This window comes from Prunus avium, chromosome 7, assembly GCF_965620075.1.
Source record: "Prunus avium chromosome 7, drPruAviu1.hap1.1, whole genome shotgun sequence".
In the NCBI taxonomy this organism is placed as follows: Eukaryota; Viridiplantae; Streptophyta; class Magnoliopsida; order Rosales; family Rosaceae; genus Prunus; species Prunus avium.
In genome coordinates, this window is record NC_142290.1 from 30,227,849 (window position 1) to 30,242,071 (window position 14,223).

The following is a 14,223-nucleotide window of genomic DNA, read 5'->3' on the forward strand; positions in this document are numbered from 1 at the left end:
ACTCTTCAGAGACAAAACCAAATCACTTGAGTTTGAGAGGTGCCTTGAGAAATGGATAAGAGGGGGACCAGTCGTAATATTTTCATTTCTGTATTCACACAAAATAAATTAAATAAATTAAGCATGAAAATAAAGCTGCAAAGTTATTATTAAAGTGGTAGAACCAAACTCTCCTTTTCCTGTTCATATTCACACTTCAGTTCACACCCCAGGACCGAAGCCTCAATTCATTATATTAAACCAGAGAAACCCTTTTATTAAATTGTTAACATGTTAGTGTGAACATATAACTTAGAGAATTTTGGTTTCGTGTATGGTTTAAAATTAACGGTCTAGTGACGTAACATGTCAAAAAAACGTTATCGGAGAATTTGAGATCAATATACTGTCGGATTATGCTTTTTTTATATTTAATACTTATGAAATACTTTGGGGAGATTACTTCCTACTTATCAATATATAATCAAAGAATATGTAAGAACATACCAAAAAGGAAAAGGCAATAAATCTCCGAAGAATTATCCTGAAAAAATATGTAACAATCGATATGGGGATCATGGAAAAATAATTGATGAGAATGTGGCCTAAAAGCCCATCCTTTAATAAAACCAACACATATGGAAATAGGGCCATGCCTCATTTGGGCCGTTGGCAAACCTAACCAAAAAAATAGTCTCTTCTCTTGCCGTTTGAACCCCCTAAAAAAGTGAAAAATAAATAAGATAGTAATACTCTAGAGTGTTATTGACCAAAGGGTTAAATACGTTTTCTATCCTTGTCTCTTTCAATGGAGCCAAAGGTCAGAAACAAAACTACATAAACAAATTTATGGGTCTAGCAACCCCACTCAAATTTTTCAGTGAATCTTTTTGATACACACAATGTTAGGGAAAGGAGAGTCGAACTTATGACTTCGGATGTAAGGGTAAATGATTTAACTACTTGAGTTACAAACCTCTTGCTATTAATCAAATTCAATTAAAAATGTATGAACTAAAATAAAAATTCGAATAAAACATTTTGATCAAAATGGTATTTAACCCTAAAGAAAGTTGAAATAACCCTATTGAGTCTTGAGGGGACATTCTATTTATGCTATCTCAACCCCTCTATATTCTTGTGCAAGAGTGTGAAAGGAATAATAATATCTCTAGAATCTCAATGCTATTTACACTTGCACACAACAAACAAAGAGCAAGAATGTCCCAATAAAATTAATCATTGGTTAAATTTGACACTCCTGAGATTGCTTTTGCTTTTCACAATCTGATCAGCAACAGCAAGGCAACAAACAACAAAGAACCAAGTTGCAATGTAAATTTGAGCCCATTTCTTCACACAAATGGTACAAAAGCATCCTCAAATGAGAACCCCTCTCTATCTCCCTCTCCAATGCACGCGTCTTATGATTAAATTATGTTCATTGTGCAATCGCCAGTTTAGACGAGTGACAGTTGTGCATCAATTTTGTCTCACGTGGCAAGCATATGTGCCTGGAAATATACCCCAAACTCGATTCACTAACAACAAAACCAGCAAAGTGATGGCACAAAGAATTCTTCGACGGGGCTCCTGTCTGGCTCTCTGTTGGTGAATGACTTGCTTGATTTTGCTAGACCTCGACTCATGCACGGTATTTAGTTGTTGTTTTTCGGGGAATTTCCCCTATTTCAACAAAAAAATACACCTAGCAAAGCGATGACACAAAGAATTCAACAAAGAAAAGCCTTTCTTCCTTATTGGTCTCAAACCAATCAATCAATGTTTCATTAGCCCAAACCCTGAACCCACAGTGACACTCCCAATGATGTTACTCACAAAAACCATGAGCAACAACCACTTACATCTACATGTCCCCATTAACCCACCAACCAAATCTTCCAAAATATTCCACCAAAAACAAAATCTTTAAAAACATACTTTTACCTTGACAACATCACATTGGTCATTAAATAAAATAGTTATAATAGTTGGTATTCAAAATTTCGAGCTTTCTTCATCTCTTATTATAGGATATTTAATATATGTTTGATGTTTTGATATCGTGTTCGATGTATTTTAAGAATACAACAACATTCATCGAACTAAATAATTCAGAAAACAAATCTAAACTATATTATTTAGGAAGGCTAGTAAAATATCTAAGAGGGGAAATTATAAAACAATACCAAAATTAGAAACATTTTTGGTATTCCCCATGGGGCGGTGTAATATCCTGTTTTTCACCTCGGTATGACCGATTTACGACTCTTTGGGGACTCTCTTCTCGGCTTTATCTTTGTCTTCTTGCTCTACGGCCGCGGCTATTTGTACGCAGCTGGGTGCCTACGGTCAAAGCCTACGCACACCCTCCAACTCCAAACCCCCAAAGGCCCAACCTTTTCTTCTTTTCTCTGTAGCTCAGTCATATTTGCTTACTTTTGTGCTCCAGATTGATGTCAAGCTGCCACCTTTTTCAAGCTAAACGGTGAGTTTTCAACGTACTGTATGGATGCAGTAGGTACGAATATATGCTTATGTTAGTTTGTTGTTTGAATATGTGAGGGCAATCGACAATGTATGTTTGGTTGGTGAGAGAATGTGGGAATTCTAGTGTTTGAGACCTGGGAAAGTATCAATTTCGCCTTTTGATTTCTGGGTATTTAACATAGCTGAGATGGGAGTGTAGACAATTTGTAATCAGTTATGTTTTTGTATTTTCTATGCTTCCTGAGCAACCAATTGGAGGGTTAGAGTTAGAATTGTCTCATGTTCGTTTTTGGTTTTGCTTTTGAGCTAAGGTAGATTTAGGGATTTAGGGATTTAGGGTTTGTTTGAAAAGTTGTGATTTGGTTTTGTGTTTAAGAACATAATACAAGTTGTACCTCTTATTTTGGCGCAGGGATAAAGAGATCTACTGAGATTTTTTGTTGAGATTTGGTTTGCGCTTTGGTGTATGAGCTTTAATGGGAGGTGAGATGGTGTCCGAGTCGTGGTTCGGTAGTTTGAGGTTCTCATGGAATCGTGTGGTGGAGGTTGAGAAGCCAGTGGTTGGGATTCTGGCGTTTGAAGTTGCGGGGTTGATGTTAAAGGTTGTGAATTTATGGAATATTGTGGGTGAAAAGGAGATGCTTAGGTTGAGGGAAGAGATTGTTAACTCACCTGGGATGAGAAGGCTCGTGGCTGACGATGATGGTTACTTGATGGAACTTGCACTGAATGAGGTAATTGAGAATTTGGGGTATCTTGCCATGTCAGTGGTCAGGCTTGGTAAGAGGTGCACTGACCCTGTTTATCATCGTTTTGAAGAATTTTTTGATGACCCTCTTGAGAATGGTTTCCAATGGCTTGGGTGGGAGTACAGGTGGAAGAAAATGGAGAGGAAAGTGAAGAAAATGGAGAGATTTGTTGAGGCCACAATGCAATTGTCTCAGGAGATGGAAGTGCTGGCAGAGCTTGAGCAAACTCTGAGGAGAATGCGGGCTAATCCTCGGTTAAATCGGGTCAAATTGCTCGAGTTTCAACAGAAGGTAATGTGGCAGCGTCAAGAAGTGAAAAATCTACAAGAGATGTCTCCATGGAGTAGAACTTATGATTACACTGTCCGACTTCTGGCTAGATCCCTGTTTACTATTTTAGAGAGGATCAAGCTGGTCTTTGGATTTGATCAAATAGACTCTGGAGAGGGAAACGGTAATTCTGAAATCACCAATTCTGCCTGTCTATCTCGCAGTCATTCGTTTTCTGCCCTTATGCACTCTTCTGTTCATCCATCCGATGGTAATCATTGTGGGTTCTATTCAGGACCTCTTGGGAGGTCGCTTACAAAGCAAAGGCTTAATGCTAGTAGTAAGAATAAAACAAACAAACAGCGGCAAGCTCATTGTCAGTCATCCATCCAACATGGAAATTATTCTCAGTTAAAAGCCAAAAGTTTTGCTCATGTTGGACCTTTTAAAGGATGCATGACTGGCGGAAGTGAATCTCCTGTTTTTCAGAGCTGCAAGCCAGAAATAGGTGGTTCTATGAGGTTGAGAAGTACCCATATGAAACATTGTGAGAAGTACACACATATGGGATCTCAATCTTTCTGCCACAGTATCTATTCTAAATTATCCCTGTTTAGTTCAAAATGTACACTATTGGCTGCCTCGCCGTCTACCCTTGGTGATGCTGCTCTCGCTCTCCATTATGCAAATGTGATTGTTTTGATTGAAAATATAGCTTCATCACCTCACTTGATCAGCCTTGACGCAAGATATGATCTATACAATATGTTAACCACAACTATAAGAACTGCCCTGAGAGCTAGACTAAAGTCATATGCCAAAACTATGGGCACATCTGTCTATGATCCTGCCCTTGCAGGAGAGTGGAGTCTGGCACTGGAGCAGATACTGGAATGGCTTGCTCCCCTCGCCCATAACATGGTGCGGTGGCATTCTGAGCGAAATTTTGTGAAGCAGCAGGAAGTTTCCAAGACAAATGTGCTTCTGGTACAGACCCTCCACTTTGCAAATCAGGCAAAAACCGAAGCTGCAATTGTGGAGCTTCTTATAGGTCTGAACTATATGTGCATGATTGATGAACAGAATAGGAAGGCTTTGCGCGACGCTGGTGGCAACAGACCGTATGATGATTATATGCTCAAAAGGGATGAAATTGCTTAACAAAATTTATAGACTGCATTAGTAGATTGTGGACTTCCGCAGGTCTATAAGATGGCGATGTTCAATCAATGAAGTAACCTGGAGAAGAATGAGAAGCATCAAGTGAATATTTCTGCTTCTTTTGGTCAAGTAGATTTTCTCTCTTTTGGTCTTCTTTGTCTTTTCTTGGAACTCAAAGATTTTTTCATTTGTTCATATGGTGAATGATTTGGGGGCCAACGGCAACGTCCTTGTAAAGCATATCTTGTAATGTAACACGAAGCTCTTTGTAGCATAATCTATGGTATATTTGCACTACTCTTTTGACGTATCTGTAGCTTCAAGATCTTATAATATTTCATCACATGGATTGCTTCTTCTTTGTTGTTTTCCTCTTTTTGTCCACTCTTTTTCCTCACGTGTCTTAAAAGGCCAATTAGGAAATAAAACAAAACAATTATATAAGTATATTCGATGGATATAGTCTTTTTCTTGTTCAAATATTCGATGGATATAGTCTTTTTCTTGTTCAATCTATGTATCAGAAAATATGTTCACTGTCTGTGGGAAATATATCGGTTTTTTTCAATTTTCGGATAAATTATGATCTTCCCAAAGAAAGACCGTGGTTACAGAAATACTGCTTTATTATTTTATCTAAATTGAGTGAACTGCATTATTTGAGCAAATTGACTGAATTGCATGGATGTACATGAGATTCTAAAAGAAAAGTCCATTTGGGTAGATGCTTGGCCCAAAAGAGCACTTCCACCCACCCTTGCCCAGGCTCCCAAAAAACTCCTACAAAGGAAAAGTTATCAGGCAAGAAGTGCGCCCAAGAAATTGAGCAAGTCCCAAGTCAAGACTTTCAAAATTTCAAAAATTTCAGAATTATTTTTTCCATAAATATCTAGCCATGTTCTTCATTTCCCACATCAAAATCCATACAAATTTCTTGCCTCATATCTCATGTAAATAGTGATTGCCTTATGGGTGAAATGCATCAAAAAATTGCCAGAGTAATCACTATTCATGTGAATAGTATTTGCCCTTACTTGACCTCACACAGAGGAAATCCAGTTAAATGACTTTTTTGTTGTATATCTTTTAATGGTAAACCATATATCATCAATCAATAATCTCCATTTCCACACAATATTTCTTCAATAATGTCGTACAACCTACTTCTCTCGAATTTTTTATTTCAACTTATGGCACTTTCACATTGGATACTAAAGAATTGTTGTTTGTTTAATGGAATTATGTGGTTGAGAAAGAAAGTTGAAAGAAAAAATTGGGATAAGTAACGTTTTCCTGCAATAAAGTTACAAGTTCGAATCAATCTATTTACAAAAGAGTTTAAGATATTGTATTATATTGTTACACAAGACAACTAATTAGATCTATTCATTCAAAAAGACATCATCATTTACCAAAAAAAAAAAAGACATCATTAATAGCGTAAATTAACAAATTAAAATATAACATACTAGATTGTCTAGTGACAAAATTATTTGCGTGAAAAGAAGATATTGAAAGTAGACCTATTAAAACACATTTTTTTTGGACACAAATGAGTCTTCAGTGACTATACCAAGCATTTTTTAGGCACTGCTAGTAATGGCACAGACTTTCTCATTGTTATCCCCAACTTGTCCTTCCAATCCATGGTGTCTCTGGTGACATTTCCATCAAGTGACCAATCAAATTGGTGAAGCAATATCCCCAATGTAAGATGCAGCATTCTATGAGCTAGAGGCACACCTGCACACATTCTTCTCCCAGCTCCAAATGGAATCAACTCATAATGTTGGCCCTTGTAGTCAATTTTTGAGCCTATGAACCTCTCGGGCTTGAATGAATTAGGCTCATCAACCCACACATCTGGGTCTCTTCCAATTGCATAAGCATTCACAAAAACCTGTGTGTCTTTTGGTATAAAATACCCCATGAATTTGGTGTCATCCATAGCCTTTCTTGGTACTAGAAATGGAATTGGTGGATGCAATCTTAGTGTTTCTTTAATTAAACCCTGCAAATATGGAAGATTGTCAATATCACTCTCTTCAATCTTTCTGTTTGGACCTATCACTTGAGTGAGCTCGGCTTTGGCCTTCATCAATGTCTCTGGGTTGCTTAGCAGCTCTGTCATTGCCCATTCTGTGGTGCTGCTTGTTGTTTCTGAACCAGCCATAAATATTTCCTGCACACAGTTTGTTCAATGATTATCAAAGCTTGTAAGAAGTGAAATTCTCTTGCTAGGATCATCTTGCCAGACAAATAGAATTTGAGTCCAAAACAAAGAAAACCTGTTTGGTAGCCCTATTTTTAAAAATTCAAACTCAAAAATAACTAAAAAAACACCCCAATTATTAAAAACAAAAAATATCTGTTTTTTCATTTTTTTTCTAACCCATAAGTTTTCACATTTTTAAGATTTGAAAACAGTTTTCAAGTGCATACCAAACAAGTTTTTGAATCTTAAAAATAGATTTAAGAACTCCTTGTTTTTAAGAAAAATCAAAGTTTTTGAATTCCCTATTTGAATAGGCTACCAAACGGCCCCTAAGTTGTCAGATTGTGAATTTAGATCACACATTCATGTACCGAGTGTGATTAATAATTCAGATTCACAGTTTGATAGACAGTCTATAAGAGCATTGGAGAACACGTTATGTCATGATCTTTAAAAACTTCTATCTAGTAATTTGAAGAGATCGAGCTAAGCAACCACTTACCAGTATAAAAATATTGGCATCATGTTCAGAAATTTTGTCTGGTTCATCAATTCCATTGCCTTCAAATTCAAGCAACACATCCAAGAAGTCCGTAGTTTTCTCTCCACCCACCCCTCTCTCTTCCATGCGCTCCTTCACAAACTTAGAGGCAATTTGTATAGCTTTCCCAAGGTCCCTTTTCATCTTCCTCTTCAAGCCCTGTGGATCCAACCACCTTAGCCATGGAAAGTAATCAGCCATGTTTGCAGCCCCACTCCACTCCATCAGTCCATTCATTGCCTTAAAAAACTCCAACCCTTCGTTTGACTTAGGATCCACCAGATCCCTAGACAGCATGAGGTTCCCAAGAAGGTTGAAAGTCATAAGAAACACAAAGCGAGCCACATGAACTCCATGTCCTTCTTTGAGCTTAGAGGCTTCCTCTTCTATCCACAACTGCATGTTGTCAAGGCACTTTCTTCGAATGAAGGCGGTCTCGTTGATGCGCTTGTTTACCACCATGTCAACCGTCATGAGCCTGTTGTGAAAAAAGGACAAAACAATTTCACTCACTCCCCTAATGATCTTGTTGTTGATGGACTTTGTGACACACACAATGATGGATGAATCACACACACACACTTGAGACAATAACCAAGCACAAAGTGACACAAGAATTTATAGAGGTTCAGCAATTGCCTACATCCTCTTGGTGATCCCCTTGAGAAATTCACTTCATGAAAGAATAAGTTACAACTTTGGTTTTACACAGAAAAACCCCTTTAGAACTCTATTCTCTCCCCAAGCTCTCTTTCCTCTCACACCCCTTGCTCAACACTTTGATGCACTTGTGAACACTCTCACAACCCTTGGTGTTTCCCTCCTTGGTGTCTAGACTCTCAAGACCCCAACTCAGCTCCTAACTTGAACTGATTGCTCTCCCTCACGTTCTCCCTTGGTGAGTTAACCTCTTTTGAACACAATAGCACCCAGCTACTTGACCACCTTGAGATTAACCACACTATGTTTCTGCTTCAGCCACTTCCTCTTATTCAACTTGTTTTCTCCCTTGTGTTATCTTACTTCATCCCATTACCTACACAAGCCAATGGACACAAGATAAGGCACCATCTTGTCATCCACGTTCCTTCCTTTAGTCTCCCACTTAGACTAAAGATCAGATCATGCAAGTAAACAACTCCCACTTCAGCCACCTTCCACTACACCAGAAAATGGAGAGTGAATCTTTCAAAGCAAGACAAACAATTGGCAATGAGTGCTCTCCCAACTATCCAGCAGGTAGTCAACCCTCTTTTACCTCAGAAGTGACCCACTAAGCCTCTGAAATCTTGTGGAAAGCGATAGCCCTCGAAAACACAGTTGAAAACACGTAAGAAAACGTCACAGCACGATTTGGGCGACCGGTCGCCAGGAACTGGCGACCGGTCGCTTTTGGGCAGAGTCGAAACACATTGAATCTGTGCTAGGGCGACCGGTCGCAAATAGCTGGCGACCGGTCGCTCGTCTTTTTCGATTCAGACATTAAACCTGCTTCAAAACGACCGGTCGCCCAAACCTTGCGACCGGTCGCTGCCTCCATCACTTGCAACCTTAATGTGAGTCAAATTTCCAACAATCTCCACCTTGGCGAACCATTAATCACCCCGTGAACCATTGTTGACTTCTAGAACCTCTTCAACCTCTTAGAAACCGTTCTAGTAATTTCCAAGAGCTCCACCATGGCAATACACCTCTTGCCTCAATGCACCTTTGGTGGAAGGTGCTCCACCCAAGCCTAAACTTGAGTAACATGGACCTCTTGTGCAGAAAAGAGTTCCCCCTTGCCAAATTCATTGCTCCTTGCCTCCTTGGAACCTTGAATCTTGGACTTCCCTTGATATGCAAACCACATACCAAACCTTTGTTCACTAAATCCCCATTTAGCACCTCTTGCTCTTGGATTTAAGAACACATTTCTTTTCATCAATGCACTTCTCCAACTTTCCCGCTTCATGCTCCCTATAGCACTCCGAAATGTGGTTGGATCTTCTTGGTCCATCCATCCAAAACCTAGGGAAGGTTTGATGGATTCCTTGGGCCCGGACCTTGCAATTGATGATGACTCCACCTCAAGTAGAACCCCTTTGTGAGTTTGTTGTTGTTGCCCTCCTTCTTCAGCCCTTGTGTCAAGCTCCACCTCAAATGGAGTCCCTTCCATGACCACCTTGGCAAGAAGCTTCTCTTCAACAACATCCTCCCCATCATTTCTTATCTTGACTTCACTTTCTGCAGCTTTGAAATCAAGCACCTTTGATGATGAACCGTTAGTCATACAACCTTGACTAACCTTCCTTGCCCAACTTCTCTTGAGCACACTTGCAGCTACATTATGTTGGACCGGCTCCTTGACATTAAGACTTGTTGCTTGCTTTTCCTTGGTACAAATCTCTGCACCACTCAAAAGCTTGTATGTGTTGTTTGGTTGAATCTCCCCTCTCATAACCACCACAGAACCTTGTGTGACCATGAGCTTCCCTCCTTTGGCCTTGTAAGAACAACCTTCTCTATCCAAAGAACCAAGAGAGACTAGATTCGTTCTTAGTGCAGGTACAAACCTTACCTTACTAAGAGTCCAAACTTCACCACCTTGCAACTTGATCTTCACAGTCCCTATGCCCAAAACTTCACATGTAGTTTTGTCTCCCAACATAATCTTGCATGCATCCTTATCCTCATATGTGTCAAACATCAACTTATTTGCACACACATGATATGAGCACCCGGAATCTAAAATCCAACTTGAAGAAGAATTCTTACACGAAGAACTTGCCATGACTTCCCCGTTACTCTCCTCCGTAACCGTCAAGAGTTCATCACATGTGTCCTCATCACACACGTGGACTGAACTTCCAGCTTTCTTCATCTTGTTCAGCTTCTCCTTCCATACCGGACAATCTCGTCTCCAATGATCCATAGATCCACACTCGAAGCACCCTTCATTGTCCTTGGACTTAGTATTCCTTTTGCTGCCCTTGCCTTCTTGCTTGCTTGAACGCCTCCCTGCGAACAAGCCAGCTTCTTGAGAGTTCTCCTCCGAACGTTGAGACATCCTGTGATGCGTCATCACATCTTGCACCACCTCCTCAAAATTCAAAGTACTCTTCCCGAACATAAGTGTAGTTCGGAAGTGCTTATAAGACGGAGGCAAGGATGTTAGAAACATGAGTGCCTTATCCTCCGTATTATACAACACATCCATTCTTTGCAAGTCAGCAACACATCTATTGAAGCTGCTCAAATGCTCCATTAGATTACCTTCCTCCGCCATCCGAAGATTTAGGAGTTCCTCCTTGAGGAAGAGCTTGTTGGACAGCGACTTCCCTGCAAACATCTCTTCGAGCTTCTCCCATGTTTGCTTCGTTGTGTCCTTCATCACGTTGATGAGCACCTCATCGGAGATGAAGTTCTCGATGGCTCCTCTAGCCAACTCATCTAGCACACCCCACTCCGCATCTGTCATGGTAACCGGCTTCTTCTCTTTGCCTTCCAAGACAACACTGAGATTTTGTTGTGTAAGGGCTGACTTCATCCTCCTTTGCCAAAGTGTGAAGTTCTCCTTCCCTGTGAAAGGCTTCAACTCCACCTTCATGCTGACAGATTGTGGTAGCCTCTGATGCATAGAGCTACTTCCACCTTCAGCTTCCTTGTCACTTGCCATCTTCAACACACTAGCACTTGCTGCTCCAACACAGCTCTGATACCACTTGTTGTGAAAAAAGGACAAAACAATTTCACTCACTCCCCTAATGATCTTGTTGTTGATGGACTTTGTGACACACACAATGATGGATGAATCACACACACACACTTGAGACAATAACCAAGCACAAAGTGACACAAGAATTTATAGAGGTTCAGCAATTGCCTACATCCTCTTGGTGATCCCCTTGAGAAATTCACTTCATGAAAGAATAAGTTACAACTTTGGTTTTACACAGAAAAACCCCTTTAGAACTCTATTCTCTCCCCAAGCTCTCTTTCCTCTCACACCCCTTGCTCAACACTTTGATGCACTTGTGAACACTCTCACAACCCTTGGTGTTTCCCTCCTTGGTGTCTAGACTCTCAAGACCCCAACTCAGCTCCTAACTTGAACTGATTGCTCTCCCTCACGTTCTCCCTTGGTGAGTTAACCTCTTTTGAACACAATAGCACCCAGCTACTTGACCACCTTGAGATTAACCACACTATGTTTCTGCTTCAGCCACTTCCTCTTATTCAACTTGTTTTCTCCCTTGTGTTATCTTACTTCATCCCATTACCTACACAAGCCAATGGACACAAGATAAGGCACCATCTTGTCATCCACGTTCCTTCCTTTAGTCTCCCACTTAGACTAAAGATCAGATCATGCAAGTAAACAACTCCCACTTCAGCCACCTTCCACTACACCAGAAAATGGAGAGTGAATCTTTCAAAGCAAGACAAACAATTGGCAATGAGTGCTCTCCCAACTATCCAGCAGGTAGTCAACCCTCTTTTACCTCAGAAGTGACCCACTAAGCCTCTGAAATCTTGTGGAAAGCGATAGCCCTCGAAAACACAGTTGAAAACACGTAAGAAAACGTCACAGCACGATTTGGGCGACCGGTCGCCAGGAACTGGCGACCGGTCGCTTTTGGGCAGAGTCGAAACACATTGAATCTGTGCTAGGGCGACCGGTCGCAAATAGCTGGCGACCGGTCGCTCGTCTTTTTCGATTCAGACATTAAACCTGCTTCAAAACGACCGGTCGCCCAAACCTTGCGACCGGTCGCTGCCTCCATCACTTGCAACCTTAATGTGAGTCAAATTTCCAACAATCTCCACCTTGGCGAACCATTAATCACCCCGTGAACCATTGTTGACTTCTAGAACCTCTTCAACCTCTTAGAAACCGTTCTAGTAATTTCCAAGAGCTCCACCATGGCAATACACCTCTTGCCTCAATGCACCTTTGGTGGAAGGTGCTCCACCCAAGCCTAAACTTGAGTAACATGGACCTCTTGTGCAGAAAAGAGTTCCCCCTTGCCAAATTCATTGCTCCTTGCCTCCTTGGAACCTTGAATCTTGGACTTCCCTTGATATGCAAACCACATACCAAACCTTTGTTCACTAAATCCCCATTTAGCACCTCTTGCTCTTGGATTTAAGAACACATTTCTTTTCATCAATGCACTTCTCCAACTTTCCCGCTTCATGCTCCCTATAGCACTCCGAAATGTGGTTGGATCTTCTTGGTCCATCCATCCAAAACCTAGGGAAGGTTTGATGGATTCCTTGGGCCCGGACCTTGCAATTGATGATGACTCCACCTCAAGTAGAACCCCTTTGTGAGTTTGTTGTTGTTGCCCTCCTTCTTCAGCCCTTGTGTCAAGCTCCACCTCAAATGGAGTCCCTTCCATGACCACCTTGGCAAGAAGCTTCTCTTCAACAACATCCTCCCCATCATTTCTTATCTTGACTTCACTTTCTGCAGCTTTGAAATCAAGCACCTTTGATGATGAACCGTTAGTCATACAACCTTGACTAACCTTCCTTGCCCAACTTCTCTTGAGCACACTTGCAGCTACATTATGTTGGACCGGCTCCTTGACATTAAGACTTGTTGCTTGCTTTTCCTTGGGCAGAGTCGAAACACATTGAATCTGTGCTAGGGCGACCGGTCGCAAATAGCTGGCGACCGGTCGCTCGTCTTTTTCGATTCAGACATTAAACCTGCTTCAAAACGACCGGTCGCCCAAACCTTGCGACCGGTCGCTGCCTCCATCACTTGCAACCTTAATGTGAGTCAAATTTCCAACAGAGCCGCCTCATCACCCGCCAGTGTGAGCCGTAAGGGGCTAGAGCCAATGACCCCTTGTGGTAGTCATAAACCCGGCTAGCTTCATTTGTGGTGCGGTTTGTAAAAGAGAGGTCATGGTTTTTGAAAAACTCAGAGGCTGCTTTGGCAGATTGAACTGACATAGTTGCTCTTGCACCAAGCCGTAGCCAAATTACAGGACCAAACTTGGGCGTTAGCTCAGTGAGAGTCCTGTGTGGCATCGTGCCGAGGTCGAACATGTTGCCGAATATAGGCCAGCCTGGTGGTCCAGGAGGAAGCAGATGGTTGCCCCATTTTGATCTCCGGCGGATTAGCAAGAAGAGCAGAGCTGGTAACAAGAAGATGAGAAAATAAACTAGAAAATTCCAAGAACACCACTCCATTGAGTTGAAGAAACGAACCATTGTTCTTGCTCTCTAAGGTCAATATTGTTGTCTGCAAGACTGCAAGTAACAAAGCATGAAAGGAAGGTTTCCCTTTAACAGTAGGACACTGCTTGCCTTTGTAGGACTTCCTTTTTTCTTCTTCTCGGAAGGAGAGATTCTTCAATATCATGCAAATCACAGTTTGGCACATATGTAAAAACCATTCATATATATATAAAAAAGCAAGTATTTTCCTTATTTGTATAATTAGGAGCAGAGTTTGATCCAGCATTAAAAAAAGGGAATAATGAGTAGCATTCTTTTAATTATGAACTGAGCTTAGCTGTGATGGTTGACACCAGCTACTTTATATTGAATATAATATTTTAATTAATCTTTCGTGTTGCTTCTGCGTTTAGTTTTTGGTTCAGAGAGACAGTGTTGATGTCAGAAAGGAGCATAATTATACAGAGTCCTGATACTCAGCTATAAACATATCATGACCTGAAGATCTGAATTCATTTTTATATTATAACCATATGTTAAAGCAATCAATTTGTATCTGTTGACAAATCTGCCGAACAGATCATCTCAAAATGGCAATGTTTAATTGGATAGTCCTTGCACTTTTGTATGCATTTGATTATATA

The 14,223-nt window shown here is 40.7% G+C and overlaps 2 protein-coding genes across 2 annotated transcripts; one reads left to right on the forward strand and one right to left on the reverse strand.

Annotated features, from left to right (window-relative positions):
• The first annotated feature begins 2,201 nt into the window (after positions 1 to 2,201).
• LOC110753555 (protein PSK SIMULATOR 1-like) lies at positions 2,202 to 4,959 on the forward strand. Its single transcript, XM_021954477.2, has 2 exons — positions 2,202 to 2,467; positions 2,882 to 4,959. Exon 2 carries the CDS (start codon positions 2,946 to 2,948, stop codon positions 4,647 to 4,649), a length of 1,704 nt encoding a protein of 567 aa, XP_021810169.1. The 5' UTR covers positions 2,202 to 2,467; positions 2,882 to 2,945; the 3' UTR covers positions 4,650 to 4,959.
• A 1,133-nt stretch (positions 4,960 to 6,092) lies between these two features.
• On the reverse strand, positions 6,093 to 13,801 carry LOC110753572 (cytochrome P450 76A2-like). The gene is made up of 3 exons (XM_088255954.1): positions 13,194 to 13,801; positions 7,367 to 7,883; positions 6,093 to 6,831 (listed from the first exon to the last, which is right to left on the reverse strand). Exons 1-3 carry the CDS (start codon positions 13,610 to 13,612, stop codon positions 6,217 to 6,219), a joined length of 1,551 nt encoding a protein of 516 aa, XP_088112080.1. The 5' UTR covers positions 13,613 to 13,801; the 3' UTR covers positions 6,093 to 6,216.
• Positions 13,802 to 14,223: the final 422 nt, after the last annotated feature.